Source organism: Branchiostoma belcheri, unplaced genomic scaffold (assembly GCF_001625305.1).
Source record: "Branchiostoma belcheri isolate BF01 breed outbred unplaced genomic scaffold, Haploidv18h27 scaffold28, whole genome shotgun sequence".
NCBI lineage: Eukaryota > Metazoa > Chordata > Leptocardii > Amphioxiformes > Branchiostomatidae > Branchiostoma > Branchiostoma belcheri.
In genome coordinates, this window is record NW_017803887.1 from 2923988 (window position 1) to 2941786 (window position 17799).

The following is a 17799-nucleotide window of genomic DNA, read 5'->3' on the forward strand; positions in this document are numbered from 1 at the left end:
TCAAACACATGCATATATATGGTCAGGCAGGAGTCTAAATCCCCCCTGCTATAAAATTGCAACATGATGTAACCCAACACTAGTTACCATGGTGACAGACGTCAGGTCCTGGTCACTGAACTTATTTTTTTTGGAACAGAAGAAGAAGAAGAGGAAGAAACTGAGCAAAAAGACATGTAGTGTGTTTTCCTTCGGTAAACATAATGACTGAATAGTGCCATTGAATCAAAAGGATCAAAAGATATGAGAAAAGTGACGAGAACATCACATTTATGTTATTACATCTGAAAGTATCGTCAAGTAGTGATCTTCTAAGAACCGTGCGTTGAATACGCCATTTCAATACAGTTGAGCTGCATACGTACATGTACATGGTGAGTAAAATCTCTGTTTCCTGTGTTGTAGGTTTGGTATCATTATTATCAAAAGAACTCTGGAGGTGACGACGCGATGCTTCAGACGATCGACGAACTGACCATGATTCCCGGCTTCAACGCGACTTTCGCCCTGCTGGTGACGTATGAGACCATGGCCATGGCTGGGGAGACAGCACGACCAGACATGGAGGTGTGTTTGTTTGTTTGTTTGTTTGTTTGTTTGTTTGTTTGTTTGTTTGTTTGTTTGTTTTATTTCACAGAGGAGATACATATCGCCTGAGAGCGCTTTTTAAAAAATCCAAACAAAAGTCAGTTACATCAAAAATAACTTTCCAGTCCAAATTACAACAAAAGTAACAAAAAAAGTTACGCAAATTACTAATTGATACAACACTTTTAAAAGTAACTTAAATAATATACATGATGCTGATGATGTGTGTATCACTGCCGAGGAGAAACTGTCAGTTGACAGACTTCTTAAATACATACTAGTACTTGGTTCACAGATATATCCTTTTTTGTAAAAAGTAATTGTCTACCATCTATATAAAGACTCAATAATCATAAATCATTGTTTTTTGTTACTTTGTGCTACATATGTATTATCATCTGTATTTTCTACATATTGGATTCTTTTTGCTAATTTATTATATGTAAGTGGTAGCGTTGAAATAAGTCTTAGAAACTTGAGTGCGCTACCACTTTGTGTTGTACCATGTTATACTGTGTGAACAATAAAAAAATCATTGTCGTGGGGTCGCGCGGCGTAACGGCGGAGTGCTCAGCTCAGAACCAAGAGGTCCCGGGTTCGAATCCTTACGATTATCATTTTTTTTATTCATCAAAAAATGAAAACATAACAAGGACAGTGTGACGCTGCACTGAAGTTTATAACTTATATTAACAGTGCCACACAACAAAAAAATTAGATTCACAAAGTTGACATATCTGTGCGCCGTAGTCCCACCACCCTAAGACATTCAAAATGCTAATAAATCATCATTTTTCCCTCAGACGAACACGTTCCAGGGCGGTATCATCACGGATGGCGTCCACACCTTTGCCGGTGCCATTTACGAAGACGGCGGCATGAAGTGGGACCCACAGATCACAGACAGTAACCTGGTCGGTGGGAAGTGGCCCGCCTTTGTCGGTATCGTCGTCGAGAGTGCAAACGGCTCGCTCATCGTGGTCGAGAACGAAAATTCAAGGTGCGTTTCACCATTACTAAGAAGCAAGGAGAAGTCCAACTCACGTAATTTCAGTTAGTTGTTGTGACCGAACTCAACGTTAAGCCAGTGTGCACAGTATGTGTGTACAATATAGGTCTTCATTCATTCATTCATTCGTTCGTTCGTTCATTCATTCTTTCATAATATCACAATGTTTTTATGATCACATTCGCTTGTGAAGGCAAGACATTCACAAGTCCAGCATAGAGCTCTTTGCAGAGCCCGAGCCTTTATTCTATGACAGTGACAATGATGACATATTCATGCCCCATTTGGTATAAATGCAGTAAGTCAGATACCGTGAGAATACTGAACAAACTACGCTATATTTACTATACCTATGATTTGCTTGCTTCTTCTGTCTTCTTGAGATATGTATAGACGAACTTACAAAGGTTTTCTATTGCATTGCAGTTAACCGAACACATTATATGCGAGACATTACATACTATAGAGATTAACAGTCTTTTTCTGTTCCGGTTGTCTTTCCAGGATGAAGACTAAGCTGGCAAACGGTGCGAAGGACTGCAGCGGCACGAACGTGTACTGTATGGACAGCCGGGCCACGGAAGGCGTGTGGAGCCAGGCTGACGACAACGCCGACGGCTGGGTCAACCCCAGAAAGTGGTGTACGGACTGGTACAACGTAAGTATGCGCTTTCCTCGTAAGTGTGCGCTTTCCTCGTAAGTGTGCGCTTTCCTCGTAAGTGTGCGCTTTCCTCGTAAGTGTGCGCTTTCCTCGTAAGTGTGCGCTTTCCTCGTAAGTGTGCGCATTCAAACACACCATTCAAACACAGCAGTGACACATTTACTGTGGAATTTGAACCAGTCAGAATCGCCCTGAGGAAGGTGACAGAAGGTCACTAAAATGTCGGCTGAATAAAACGCTTGTGTAAATATAAACTCTTTATTCAGTGACTTGCCTTCCAGATGAAACTATTCCCAGATATTCTATTATATACGGTAAACAAACAAGAATAACTTCTACGCTATTGTGATTTGATTTCTTTCATCATGTTAGTATCAGCGGACCTTTTGTTTTCTAACCGGTCTCTTGAACACAAATTATGACTATCTGTAAGTGATCACTGACTGATTTGGCTTTTATGTAACTGCCCCTTCAACGATCACGAAAGAAAGGACCTGTTTGAAGAGGCCAAGAAGAGTTCTCCTCTTAACATCACAAATCCACACATTATAGAAAAAGTGGGATCATTCGTCTTCCACTGTCACGGAAAAAGACGTCAAACCCAATAAGTTAGAATTTAGTAGTTAGAGTAGTCACATACTATGTTGTTACCCACCCTGTTGTCCATACTTTATTTTCATGTTACATGTACTTGCAATTAGCCTACGAGCAGGAATTTGCAATATAAACGTTTATTTCTATATCGTGTTTAGGCTGAACCAGCCGTCAGCGCATTTGCCAGCGCTGTACCCTGCCCACTGACCAAGGCTCACGCCGATCTCGACACGAGGTTTAAAGCGGCGAGTGACGTGTCCACGGGAGGGAGAGCCTGCTATGAGCAGAACGACGGGTCTTCTTTCACCAACGGTAGGCAACTGCTTTAGCAACTTCTTCTTCTCTTCCTCCTCCTATACCTCCTTCTCCTCCCCTCCTCCTATTCCTCCTCCTCCTTCTCCTCCTCCTTCTCCTCCTTCTTCTCCTTCTTTCCCGTCTCCTTCTTCTTCTTCTTCTTCTGTCCTCAGCAGACTATTTCTAGGTCTCATGAGTGTGGCTTCGGATGTGGCTACTACTACATACACAATACTTGCAAACCAGAACTTTGGAAACATTGTTGTGTTTTAACTTATCTATGTCTTTGTCCGTAGGTGGAAACAGCCTGTGCTGTTATGGAGCTTCTGACGGTGCCTTTATGCTAAACAACAGGGAGCTGTCTGGCAATGTTCATCGTTATGCTCGGGTACGCTACAATTCACATTCTTTGGTTTCCCATATCGATAAATTATGTTAAAAGATGTACCTTTGAAGAGATACCAAGCGTATGCATTTTAACAGCATATTGTTCGAAAATACTACATTTTTTGTTTGAATTGTTTCCAAGGACGGCAATGTATATATTCTATACCAAAATAGTCTACATTGAATGATTTCTTCGGTGAAGAATATCCAGCTAATATGATACACTAAAACAGTTACTCAAGCAACCGGATATGATTTTGGAAACGGTCAGACGTTTCAGGTAGCATTTCATCAATACCTTTCATCAGTGGCACTGGAAAGATCTCAAATTCAGCAGGTTTGTAAACACGAGATGTTGATTGGTTGATTGATTGATTGATATGCAATCTGCTTCTCCTTTCTCCTTCAGAGCTCCCAGAACTACCAGGACCATGACGTGAAGCCCAGACAGTACTGCTGCCAGGACACGTCCAGCGCCTACTGCACCATGTACTTCGAGAAGAGGCCGATGATCTCATCTGATGGATACGAGGCTCCCCAACAGAGTGAGTTCTAATCGATAGCTTGAACATCAACCAGCGTCCTTTGTTCTTTGTTCTTTTTATTTATTCACATGTATTCATTGAGTATCAAGAAAGAAGCACAGTTGCTTGTATAACGTCTTCTACTCAAAAACATTAAACGAGAGTAAAACACAATGACAAAATACATACATAATTACAAAGTGGGTGAAGGAAAAATGAGTATAAACAAGACAAGTTGGTGATCTATCAATTAAGCGAATCTACCTGTAGAGTAGATAAAGTTTTGAACTACATCAAAGACATTACAGTTTTGTGAATGTGATGTGGACCCAGTGTTCTTTATTGCTATAGTAGAGTACTTTATCGACAAAACAAAAGTGCAGCGACTTTCGTAAGGTCTAACTATAACTTAACATACAGACAGACACGTGGGTATGAATCAACATACTGATTTTAGTGTAATACTTGCTCTTAAGTCCACACATTCTTTGATATATTTACCTATTTGTACACAGTAAGGCTTCTAGAATGAAAAGCAGATGAACCATTTCTAATAAATCATCTTCCTTTGATTTTTACAGGTGCTGGAGCGGGTGATCCTCACATCACTACCCTGGACGGATTCTCCTACTCGTTCAACGGCTACGATGAGTACCTCATGGGCACCAACACCAGCGACGCCCCGCGGGTCTTCCAGATGCAGGGCAGGACGAAGTTGGCAGATGTCGAGCCCGGCAAGGTCCCCCTGGCGACAGTGTTCAGGTAAATAAAAACTGACATAATTTGACTACATCATTGCCTTTTCAGTATGTTTCTGTTTACATTCGCACAAGGAAAACATACTGTTTTTGCTCTGTTTCTTCTTCCTCCTCTTCTTCTTCTCCCATCGAATAAGGTCAATGACCAGGACCAGACGTCTGTCACCATGGTAACTGGTGTCGGTTACGTAATGTTGCAAGTGCCATGCAGAACTGAGTCCAAGAGGGGCTGCATGGTCACCATATATATATGAATGTTTTTGAGTAAGAATAAACAAAGTAGTACTTTTTTAAGCTGGGCCATGTGAAGGTAAACATAGTGCATTTGCTTTCTAGTTGACGGTTGTTGCTGCTTTAACATTCGTCATATTTCTGTTTTTTTACTGACCGTGTGCGTCTTCATCTTTGCAGTGGTATTGCCGTGAAGCAGCCCACCAATGACGTCCAGATCTACCTGAATGGTACGGGAACTAGTGTGGACATCTACGTGGACAGCACAGCCTATACACACGCTGGCATCGACGATGGCTCAACCGACTCCTTCTCTGATGGACGATTCCAGCTTGTGAAAGATTGTAAGTTCACTCATGTTTTACAGCCTTTGTGATTATGTTTACCGAAGGAAAACATATTGTTTTTGCTACATTCCCTCTTCTTCTTCAAAACAAAAAGGTCAATGACCTGAACCAGGCTGTCTGTTACCATGGTAACTAGTGTTGGGTTACATCATGTTGCAATTTCATGGCAGGAGGGATTTAGACTCCTGTCTTACCATATACTAGTATATGATTGTGTTTGAGTAAAAATTAACAGAAGGTGAACATTGTGCATTTGCTTTGCAAATGGTATCTTTCTATTCCTATGATAATGTTGGTATATGAGGTAAAAAGCAAGAAGCACATTGTCCTGTCTTGAACGTCAATGAACTTGTGACGTTTCGTCTTCCAGCCTCTACGTCAGCTGTGACTGGTGTCAAGGTCATCTTCACGTCCGGAATCTCGGTGGAAGTGAAGGCGGGACTCGGCATGCTCACCTACGCAGTCTCCATGACCCCTGACATGAAGAGCAAGCTGAAGGGCCTTCTGGGTAATTTCAACGGCAACAACCAGGATGAGTTCTTCTGGCCCAACGGCACAGCGGTTTCTTTCACCAATGCAACCAACCCTCCAGAAGACGAACTATTTGCATGGGGCCAGTCATGTAAGTTGTCATTTATATGTTTACCGAAGGGAAACATATCATTTTTGCTCTGTTTCCTCTTCCGTTCCAAACACAAAAGGTCAATGACCATAACCAGACGCCTGTTACCATGTTAACTAGTGTTGGGTCACATCATGTTGCAATTTTATAGCAGGAGGGATTTAGACTCCTGTCACCATATATACAGTAAGAATTAACAGAGCAGACCATATGCAATGGTAAATATTATGCATTTGCTTTGCAGATATTACCTTTCTAGTTATAGTTCTAGATTTGCCGTCTTACTTATTGTAAAATATTTCTTATATTGGATTGTCTGTTCGGTTTTTGTTCGTTTGCTATGTCAATTAATGCTTGATGTCTTTCTTTCCGACAGGGGCCTTGCGTACCACGGGCGACAGTACCCTCTTCACCGTGTATCCCGACGGCGAAAATGCCGCAACATACGGCAACAGTTCCTTCACTCCTCTGTTCTTCAACCTGGACACCATGTTCCCTAACGAGACCGACAAGGCCCGCGCCATATCGGTGAGACTCTTTTTGCTCACTCTTGATAAAGATCATTTCTACGCCTGATTTGTTTCGCGGATGTTATATGCCATAGTGCTGAACGCACGCTAAGACTACTACATTTACTATGCAAGTCTATCCGTTGCTAAGGCCCATGAATTGTGACGAACAATCATCCAAAAGAGTATATTTACCAATCAGGCTTATTCGTGGCTAGGTTCCATGAATTGTGACGAATAATCATCCAAAGGTGTGCACACTCACATTCTAAACAATTCTCGATATTGAAATTTTGAAATCTCTTCAGCACTAGTAGTGTCACCGACGAAAGATGCTGCCTGAAGTGAAACATCTAAAAGTTTCCAAAATCATATCCAATTGCTTGAGTAACTGTTTTCTCTTGGTTAATCTTATTCCTCGGATGTCTAACCTTCACCGACGTAATACTCGAAATTTTCTTGTCGCGTTCAACCTTCTAACCACTTAACGTTGCTATCTGCAGGTGTGTGGCGGTGCAGATAAGAAGGAGTGCCTGTTTGACATCGCGCTGACTGGAAACGAGGAGGTGGGAGCCGCCGCAGCAGCAGCTTTGGACGCTGTAGCCAACAGCAACGCCGCTCTCTGTAAGAACCTTCATCATAGGAACTTTTATAATTTGTCAAAAGGCGTAATCATCTTGGAAAAACATATCAGATTTATACGACATCTACAAGCTTTTCAATATCTATTTTTCTTAACAAGTTTTGAAGAGGATGTTTTTCTGATCCAACACATGATATTGTATCATGAAAGTTTACTGTGTTGGTAGTTACATGTTTGAAGTTAAAATTTTGATCCAATACAATATAGTTCTCTCACCTAGAGCTTTTGACCAGTCACTCTGGTCATCCTCAGTAGACTGACCCAGTGAGGCTTGTCACATGGCTTCTTTGAAGTGTGACGTCAACGCTGGGTCTGGTAGACGATGTCGGCCCCCGTCACGGTTTAGTGAAGGGTGATGGGCCCTGATGTAGATAGTCTCTTTCACCCCTCTCGGGAAATAGCCTTGTTTAGTGTCCAATATTCTTGCATATGACGGTAGACCTGGACCTCTGGGAAGAGCATTTCCATCGGCAGGGCATTTCCAGTATAAATAAAGGCTATTGGTTGATTGATTGATTGATTGATTGATATCGTTTTACAGCGAACACCCCGCCAGTCTTCAACGTGACGTCAGAGATCCGGGCTACCGTTGGTCAGGAGTACGGCCTGCAGCTGGAGGCTACAGACGACGGGTCGGTCACCATCACTGTCGCACAGGGACCGGGCAGCCTCAACGGCAGCAACTACTACACGTAAGTCTTACTCTTAAAGACATTGAGTGAAAAAGTGCACTCCTGTCTATGGATCGAATGATGTCGTACTGATAGCACTGAAGTGATATTATGTAAGATTTTTGCACCAATCCTCTAGATTGTCATTTTCAGTAACTTTCAACATATTAGCGTCGCTATTTCGCTTTTCCGGCGACAGCGCAGCGTGAGAATAGGTTGCACAAGGCCCGTTGTATTTTAGGAGGCTCCTAAACAGCGGTTTTTGTTGGGGTATCTTTGGCAGCTTCAACACGTTTTTGCGGCGCAACGACGTTGATCTTTTACTTGTCATTATGAAACCAGTTAGGCTTATAGCGCAAGAAAATGTGTAAAATAAAGATGTATAAAATAGTGGAAAAAATCTTACATGATATCGCTTAATGATTTATACTTTGCTAACACAGGTGGACGCCTTCCGACACGTCGAACTACACCATCCAGTTCCTTGCCACGGATGACGTCGGCGCCTCCACCTCCCAGACCCCTGATGTCACCGTGTGCGCCTGTCAGAACGGCGGCACGTGCAACTTTGCCACCACCCTAACGGCACGAAGCGCCGGGTTCGCCATCGCCGCATGCAACTGCCAGCTGGGCTTCGTCGGCGACTACTGTGAGACGGACTACAATGGCTGCTCTGTCACACCTTGCTATCCAGGTAAGTCGGCTTTACATGTTGAATATTTCCTTTTATGTTAGTTTCGTTTGTACAACTGTACTGTTATCATATCTACGACATCTCTTTCAGACGAAATAATAGGTCGCTCCTGAATGTCCATCACATTTAGCAATTCAACCAATGAGAGAATGACAATATTAGTGATTCGACCAATGAGAGAATGGCAATTAGCAGTTCGACCAATGAAAGAATGAAGCATTTCTATGTTTTTTCGGAGATGGGTGGGGCTTTAGGATCGGTCTATTGGGGCGAATTGTCAACGGACTAACACTGTAACTCTCCCGTCCTCCAGGTGTAAATTGTACCGATGCTGTGGCGCCTCTGTCCCCCGGTGCCAAGGAGTACACCTGCGCCAGCTGCCCAGCTGGGATGGTGGGTGACGGAGAGTCCTGCGTGGATCTGAACGAGTGCCTCTTACCTTCCAACAACTCCAACGTGCACCAGTGTAAGAACGCCACCTGCTTCAACGAGGCCCCGGGTTACCGCTGCGAGTGTCTGTCGGGGTACAGCATGCTGGCTGACAACAGGACATGCGTCGGTAAGAAGCTTAAGAAATAAGATATATATAACGTTATGGCGTTTTATACATTTTACACATTTTACACATTTTACACATTTTATACATTTTGTACATTTTATACATTTTATACATTTTATACATTTTATACATTTTATACATTTTATACATTTTATACATTTTATACATTTTATACATTTTATACATTTTATACATTTTATACATTTTATACATTTTATACATTTTATACATTTTATACATTTTATACATTTTATATTGTATCCAGGCTTAATCCTGCCATATATACTTCTGGTCAAGTTGAACAACTAAAACTGATGTACAATGAAGTAAACATATACATCGATGTCATTTTCCCAGATATTGACGAGTGTGCTACCGGTGCCGACAACTGCCATGCTGACGCCACCTGTACCAACACGGAGGGTTCTTTCACCTGTGCCTGTAATACTGGGTACAGCGGAGACGGAACAACATGCTCAGGTGAGCACTGCTCTTTTGTTGTTGCTGTTGTTCTTGTTGTTGATATTGTTGCTGTTGTTGCTGTTGCTGTTGTACACACAGTTGTTGTTGTTGTATGTAAACTAGACCCTTGTAGCTGACCAACAGTCAGGAACTGAATGATTTTTTTTAACCTTCTCAGATATTGACGAGTGTCAGACAAACAACGGAGGCTGTGACCGTATCTGCGCCAACACGAAAGGCAGTTACGCCTGCTCGTGTGACGTCGGTTACAGGCTGATGGAGAACAAACACACATGCCAAGGTAACTTAAATTTTAGCCTCTCAATGATACACATTTTAAGACATAACAGCTTAGAGAAATACAATTGAATGTGTGAAAAATATCACATTACTTCAACATTTACTCATGTTCTTCTTTGTCTCCAGATATCGACGAATGTGCCGGTCCCAGTCATGGTTGCAAACAGTTTTGCACCAACACCGCCGGTGGATTTGCCTGCTCCTGCAAGGCGTACTACGCCCTGGCTGCAGACGGAAAGAGTTGTGAACGTAAGTCTACCATTCATGACATCCTTACAAAGCTTAGTCGTACATCATTGTAGTCCAAACAGAAGTGGTAGAGGGGAAGGCGTTGGCTCCAGTTAAAGTAGCGTCTGGGCTCCCTCAAGGAACCGTCCTGGGACCATATTGCTTTTCGTCTTGTATATAAATGACCTTCCAAATCAGCTTGACTTAAGCTGATCCTGTGAGTAATTTACTAGTATACAATACTCCGTGTGTTGATCTCTACTTTAAGGCTTACCCAACAGATTAGCCGTATCTGTTGTCAAGAGTCGTATCCGGTTTCAAGAGCCGTATCTGTAAGCCATGCTATGGTTGAACGCTGCCTAAAAGTTATGCCCATTTAACTATAACCTTTCGTGTGTTTCTCTCTCCAGCGGCTGTTTCCTGCAGTAACGATACCAGCTGTACTCAGTTGTGCGCCGTCATCAACGCTACTGAAGTCTGTGACTGCAACAGTGGATACAACCTCGATGGCGACGGCATCACTTGCAATGGTAGGCAAAGAAAGCTTAACCGTGAACACTATCAGAATAACTCCCTTAACAGCTACATTTTCCTTTAAGAAATAGCATGCGGCATAAAGAACAGATGTACATTGTACATCACTATGATAGAAAAGTTCAACTATTTCATCCTAAGATATTACTAAAGGACGAATAAAGAGAAACAAGAGGCTTATTCAGCTGACGTGTCGGTTTATTCTCCTTCCTTGGCCAATTGGGGCAAATCTCTTTCTGGTTGTGTAAAAAGAGCCCGTTTACTAAATGATTTACCAACCTGGTAAAACTATTCACGGATAACTAACTGCTGGCTGCATTTTTCGGTAGATTTTGACGAGTGTGCCAACGCAGCCAACAACTCTTGTGACCCCACCAACGGACAGTGCACCAACCTGCCCGGCACTTTCAACTGCAGCTGCAGCACAGGCTATCAGATCGAAGCCGGTGGAGGCACTCTCTGCGACGGTGAGTCTCATGACCAACTTTGTCTAGTCGTACATAATGTAATAACAGTGATAAACATGTTCTGAATTGACGTTTTGTTTAGCATTACAATCCTGACGATGTGAACATGTGGACATGTTTTTGTTTTTGACAAATCAAATTTTATTTGAGTGTTTTCTACCTTTTGTTGCTTGACTAAATGTAATCACGCCTTGTCTTGTGTACATGTATGCTTGGCCCTATAAGCTCCTACAAGCTGAATTGGCTACCCAGCCGCTTTATGATTAAATTGATAATTAAACCGGTAGTGTTCTAACGAATAAAATTTCTTCACTCTAAAACAGATATCGACGAGTGTCAGACGAACAACGGAGGATGTGCGCAAGTGTGTACCAACAATGGCGGATCATTCCTCTGCAGCTGTAACGCCGGCTACCAGCTCAACGCTGACGGAATGGCATGTGACGGTAAGATCTTGTTTGTTGTTTGTTTGTTGTTTTTCAGCATATAATCAGAAAACAAACATAACAAAAGGTGGTTGCAAAGACAGCATCAAATTGTCCAGGCAGTATCCATTTGCCAGCTGCAGATTTATATCTGTTAGCCACCGAAAGGATACAGCTTGGCCAGTTTGATAGTATCACTGTCTTTGCAGCCACCGAAAGATCTGCTTGAAAATTATTGAAAATAAGGCCTTTAGATAAAATGATGATCAAATCCTAACCATCGTTTGCACTATGACAATTCTACAACATCACAAGGACAAAGTCTAAAGTTTAAAAATAGTTTTCCTCCCAATATAACAGTGACCTAAAATCTTCCTTATGTTTTCCGCAGATATTGATGAATGTGCCTTGGGTACCGACACTTGCTCGCACTCCTGTGTGAACACCGGTGGAGCCTACAACTGTACCTGTCCAGATGGACTCAAACTGGACCTTACAATGAAGAACTGTATCCGTAAGTAGATCTAGACAGTACTATCAATACATTTGCTAATTCGAATTTGCAAGTAAACTTGAACATTATGATCTACTTCAAAGCCAAGACGTCTGTCAATGAAATTTGTTCTTTGTTTGACCAAGTTCAAGACTGCAGTACTAGTAAACAAATTCCTGCTGAACTCCTCTTAGAGATTTTCCACGTTTTGACTGCTTATTATTTTTTTACAATTATGTACTAGTACAATGCAATTATGTATCATGTATAATGTATTTGATAGAGACATGTGCAATTAGGTGAGGTTGATTAATGTGGCACTTAGTGATTGAGACGAAAATCATTGATGTACATGTACGATGCCAACACCAGGCTCATTCTTGTATTTAATAAAAAAAAAGTCTTCTTCCAAAAACTGGACTCGTGTGTTCTTAGTTTGTTAACGTCTTAATCAACATAAGCAACTTCATAATTTGTTGTCCAATTGTTTTAACAGCTGAGAGCCAGTGTCTTGTCAAGAACTGCACGCCGAGTGGCATTGCATCTTGTGCCGTCATCAACAGTGTCGAGACCTGTCTGTGTGCTGATGGGTACGAGGCCAACGACACCATGTGTGTTGGTGAGTATGGATTGTGTTTCTTACAGGATACCTGCACTTAACCAGAATCACTGTTGTTTGTTTATCTTGACCACAAAGTTGTCACCAGCAGTTGCGAATTTACTGCGGATTTGGGGACGACAAATCTTCGAAAACTAAAGCGTTTGTCAGGGAAATGAGTTTTCTGAGAAGGGGGCGTGGCCATGGGCCATGATTACGTCATCAAAATTTGCATAAATTATTGTCACACAAAAAAAAATCAATTACCATACGTAACCCTAACAAGTATTTTTAAGATGTCCCCAAAGTCCTCAGACACACTACCATGCTACCTGAAACTAAACTCTGCAATGTGTATTTTCAGATGTGAATGAGTGCGCCACGATGTGCAAGGGGACCAACATGAAGTGCAACAACACGGTCGGCTCCTACATGTGCAGCTGTGCCGCAGGGTTCGTCGAAAAGACCGTGAACGGCAGCATGACTTGTGAGGGTGAGTCAGGAAATCTTTAATAACTGTTACAATATCCTGACTGATAGGCATTATATCGTACTACTTGTGTTGTGTTGACATCGACTCTATGGACTATGGCAAGTCTACAGGTAGTCAAAACTAAATATGTTTGGTCTTTTTCTATTCAAATTACATTTATATCTTTTTAATGGTGTTGTATTTTCAAATAAATTATTCAAATTAACTACAATGCGTTTTCAATAGATAAATACTACAAATCTTGACACTACCGTTCGTGCCCTGTCCAATGTATAATGGTACAGTCCAAAAAGTGGTCAGTTATTCTAATAAGCGACCACTTTTGAGGTTACGGCCTGATAACCAATGAGAAACGGAGCCTTCTGATTGATTGACGTCTCCTGGCTATATGATAATTAGCATTAATATATGCTATGAAATGATATCGTCTTCCCAAGACCCTTGCATTGTACATATAGCTAAGAACATTCACTGATGCTTGATGTGATTTGTGTTACAGAAACAAAGGCATTCAGCGGTTCTATCAGGATCACCAGCGTTTCCTTCACGCCTGACCTAGCCGACACGTCATCGGCTGCCTTCAAGACCCTGGCCGCTAGCGTGAAGTCTTCTGTAAGTGATGCATTCTCCACCGTGTACTAAACTAGTTCTATAGATTCAATATGTTTACCTTCGCAGAGTGCACAGTGCATTCTCCACTGTGTACTAAACTAGATCTATATTCATTATGTTTACCTTCACAGAAGAAAAACGTATTGTTTTTGCTGTGTTTCGTCTTCTGTTCCAAACACATAATGTCAATGACCTGGACCAGACGTCTGCCACCATGGTAATTGGTGGCGTAACAGACAACTTATGGTATTTGGTTACATTTTGTAGCAGGGCAGGTCGGAGAGGCTAGTCTCCATGTTATATATGAATGTGTTTGAGTAATGATGAATATAGCAGTTAGTTTGTTAGGCTAGACCATGTGAAGGTAAACATTGTGCATTTTCTTTGCAAATGTTACCTTTCTAGTTTCATGTGGTAGTTTGGGATGGCTCAAACTGAAGAAAAGGACTGCGCCCAACATATTCTAACTCTTCTGTCTTATTTTCTTAGCTGGACACGATGTACTCGTCCCAGCTGGGCGCTGCCTTCCAGAGCACGACGGTCACAGGATTCACCAACGGCAGCGTGGTGACGGCCTACACCGTCAACATGGTGTCCAACAGCACGGTGAACTCCACGTCCCTGGCAGCGGCCCTGCAGGCAGCCGTGCAGGCCGGAGGAGCTGGGGGATTCAGCTTTGATGCCAGCAGCATCACCGTTGCCGGTACGTTGATGCTGCAATATGCATTACGACATCATTGTTTAAAATTAAAACTTGTGTTCCGACACAAAGAATTGTTCTCATCTAGAGTTTCGGCCAGTCACTCTGGTCTTCCTCAGTAGACTGACCAAGTGAGGCTTTTCATGTGGCATTTCTGAAGTCTGACGTTAACACTGGGTCAAAGGTATCTGGTAGACGATGTCAGCCCCCGTCGCGGTTGAGTGATGGGTGAAGGTCCCTGATGTAAATAGCCTCTTTAACCCTCTCAGGAAGTAGTCTCAGTACACAGGGAGTTCAACATCTTTTTGAGACTTGTAGAAAGCAAGAGAATGCCATATATACACTAAATGGCGAAAGCTTCATGTAGCCCACATCATTCCTTTACAATTAATGATGGTTGGTAGAGAGGACATGTCAATACTTTTGTCTTGTGTTATGCGTGGTTATAATCATAATAGATCGCAGTCTATTGTGACCTGGCTTTTTGTTCAAAATGTACATTTTAGCAACTTATCACTCATTTTTGATTGGTTTTCTTCAGATATCGACGAGTGTGCCGGTGAGAATAGCTGCCACGCCCAGGCCACGTGTACTAACACGGAGGGCTCCTACACGTGCACGTGCAACAACGGCTACACGGATAACTCTGCTACTGGAGCAAAGGCAGGGTCTAGTTGTGAAGGTATGTATCCCAGCATATGTTTTTGTTAATTCCTTTGTTAATACTTTTCTTCATATTTTTTTCATCGTGAGCTTTTGTAAATTTCTCAGGACACATTTTAAAGCCTTTACCACCACATGTATATTTACCATTTTTATTTTAAAAAAGTATCATTTATGTTGGATAGTAATCCTAAACAACGCAACAGCACGATGCTTGCTATCATGACATTCGCAGTAGTTATTCCTTCTCTGCAATCAATCAATTCATTCCATCTTTTCTTCTTTTTTCTTATAAGAAACCACTTCTGTAGCAAGGTATATCCGAGGTCAGACAACTTCCTCCTTGATGAAATGGTTTCTTATTTTCTTTCACGCTTCTCATTTTTCTTCATTCTTTTTCGTATTTTTGCTTCTCACTCTTCTCTTCTCTTCGTCCCATCTGCTTTCTATCCACGTTTGTTCTAGTACTTTTATATTATGGTTTGATTGACATATGTTTTGATGTCTGTTGTTGCAGCTACACAAACAGAGGAAGCCTCAAATAGCCAGACACTGGCCATCGCGCTGGGAGTGACGTTTGGTATCCTCGGCCTTGCGATCATTATGGCCATCATTGTGATGGTAGCCCTGAAGAGCAAGAAGGTGAGACCGAATTTCAATATGTATTAGCTGTCATAGTTTACCGTGTAGAAGCGCCACCTGGCGATACTTGATGGAACTGCGAATATTATCAGAGCAGGATTTCTTTCATTTAGTACCGTACATGTGTCTGTGACATAGGGGCTTGCCACAATCTTGCTCTGTATTCTATATTACTCAGAATAAACACTTAAAAGAATATTATTATGAAAGTTCAGCTGTGTTGGTTAAGTAATTATAGTAAAACGTTGAACTTTATTCCAACACACAATTTACAGAGAGATATAAACTTCCTGGCACTTTTGATCAATTGCTTAAGTCACGTGTCAGTAAAGTCTCGTGTGAATAAGGTCACGTGTTTGTAAACCGTAACTCTCGCGAGATTACGTTGTGAAGTGATTGGTCATTAATTATCCTGACGAAGGCGACAGTGATCGCTGAAAATTTGGTCTCTTTGTAAATTGTGTGTTGATTTAAAAGAATATTTCAACCACATAAAACTATTCTACTTTTTCATGCATTTACAATTGAAATCCCTAATCACTCTGATATGTGTGTACTTACAATTTCCCTATTTCATTTCACAGGGCACAGCAACGATCAACCCAGAAGAGTAACCATCGAAACAAGACAGACTTCTCTGATACCAAAGGGATGCAAGTCTTCTCACAAAATACAATCATTTGCCGGGTTTTAAATTATTTTTTTGAGAAATGAGATTTAAAAATTTTGAGATCTAAAAATGTATATTAGCAAAGACAAGTATTTGTGATTACAAATTAGATTTACTATCTATACAGAATAGACTGCCATGTAGTGCAGTCAGTTGGTTGTTTTAGGTTATACCAGCTTTTATAATTATTGCCTAGAGGGACTACCTTACTGTGGACGGCCTTATACCAAACTATCTAGAGCAGTTGTCAAGCAACTAGGACTCAGTGCCAGCTTCTTAGTTTTCTACAAGTTTCGGAGGAAAGATCCTACTATTAGGCAGATATCCTGATTTAAACCGAACGAGTGGATTCTGTGAATCTTGACTGATGATGAAACCACTACTATTAGGTGCAAACCATGGGCCGAAAATGGAATCCAGTGAATCCGAATCATGTATCGAACCGTACACAATTCACAAAATGTTATATCAAGGATTGTGAGCCCTTTGGATAATACTTCAAAATTGCAAGCCTTATTTTTTAACAAGGAAGCATGTTACTGACGATCGTTGCTATCTCTAGGATTCAACTGCGTAAGGTTAGGGGAAAGTATATGGAATTGTTCCACACAATTGTATCACGCAGGGAAACTGTTCTGATGACAAGGCAGTGATTATAAAAGTAATTTATCAACCTGAACAGCCCACGGATATACTAGACCTCGTAAGTGCCATAATTTGCATATTCGTGACATCTTCGTGCCACTGTTGTAACAATGAGTCCGTCCCGTTAGAAGTAGAAGTCACAAAAATGTAGCACTGAAAGATTTTTAAAAGTATCAATTCCAAGTCATGAAAACGCGGTTAAGTCTTCAATCTTGAACATCGTACAAAAATTGAATATGAGTTATTACTAGTGTATCAAATATCTGTCGACTGTGCAGTTAAGAATTCTAGGAAAGCTCAACAATAAGTAATATGTATTATAGTTTGTAAATATTAATGCTGATTGTGTGTGATTCCTAATGGATGATACAGTGTGAAGCTATTGTTTTTTATCATAAATAAGCCATTGAAAATTATTCAATGTGTGTGGTTTGCAAGTGTATCCACCGCCAATTCATATTTTTTGTAAGAATGGCGGAAGAGATATTACGATGTGTTTGACATAAATAGCAACGTTTGCACAATGTCATACAAAACTTCCATATGGTATATTGCTGCGTAAGATATAAATAAGCTTAAGCACAGTGCAATTTTGTTCAACAGAGTTCTGCTACTTGTTTAGGGAAATGTGTGGAATATTGAATCTGGAGAAAGATGTGGGTGTACAAAATTCAAGGTGATACTTTTCTAATAAAGCTTCAAAATAAAATAGCATTTGTTTGTCTTTTGTTCATTCAGTAAGTATGTTCTAATTCACCTCGAAGTAGAAAAGGTAC

At 41.3% G+C, this 17799-nt stretch overlaps 1 protein-coding gene across 3 annotated transcripts in view; it reads left to right on the forward strand.

The window, feature by feature from the left end:
- The window catches only part of LOC109472591 (mucin-like protein), a 28242-nt gene extending 10510 nt beyond the window's left edge, over positions 1-17732 (forward strand). For 2 of the 3 annotated variants that reach the window (XM_019772377.1, XM_019772378.1), the window contains exons 11-38: positions 406-567; positions 1392-1588; positions 2102-2255; positions 3011-3164; positions 3443-3534; positions 3943-4078; positions 4639-4819; positions 5227-5390; positions 5764-6015; positions 6392-6543; positions 7028-7148; positions 7709-7859; positions 8282-8532; positions 8846-9091; positions 9449-9571; positions 9732-9854; positions 9980-10102; positions 10492-10611; positions 10945-11082; positions 11406-11528; positions 11899-12021; positions 12497-12619; positions 12963-13091; positions 13591-13703; positions 14193-14406; positions 14945-15085; positions 15584-15708; positions 16293-17732. In XM_019772377.1, the coding sequence (XP_019627936.1) occupies positions 406-567; positions 1392-1588; positions 2102-2255; positions 3011-3164; positions 3443-3534; positions 3943-4078; positions 4639-4819; positions 5227-5390; positions 5764-6015; positions 6392-6543; positions 7028-7148; positions 7709-7859; positions 8282-8532; positions 8846-9091; positions 9449-9571; positions 9732-9854; positions 9980-10102; positions 10492-10611; positions 10945-11082; positions 11406-11528; positions 11899-12021; positions 12497-12619; positions 12963-13091; positions 13591-13703; positions 14193-14406; positions 14945-15085; positions 15584-15708; positions 16293-16322 (4161 nt within the window). In that variant the 3' untranslated portion in view covers positions 16323-17732. The remainder of the gene's footprint in view (positions 1-405; positions 568-1391; positions 1589-2101; positions 2256-3010; positions 3165-3442; positions 3535-3942; positions 4079-4638; positions 4820-5226; positions 5391-5763; positions 6016-6391; positions 6544-7027; positions 7149-7708; positions 7860-8281; positions 8533-8845; positions 9092-9448; positions 9572-9731; positions 9855-9979; positions 10103-10491; positions 10612-10944; positions 11083-11405; positions 11529-11898; positions 12022-12496; positions 12620-12962; positions 13092-13590; positions 13704-14192; positions 14407-14944; positions 15086-15583; positions 15709-16292) is intronic. The other variant, XM_019772379.1, reaches the window with a different exon arrangement.
- Positions 17733-17799: the final 67 nt, after the last annotated feature.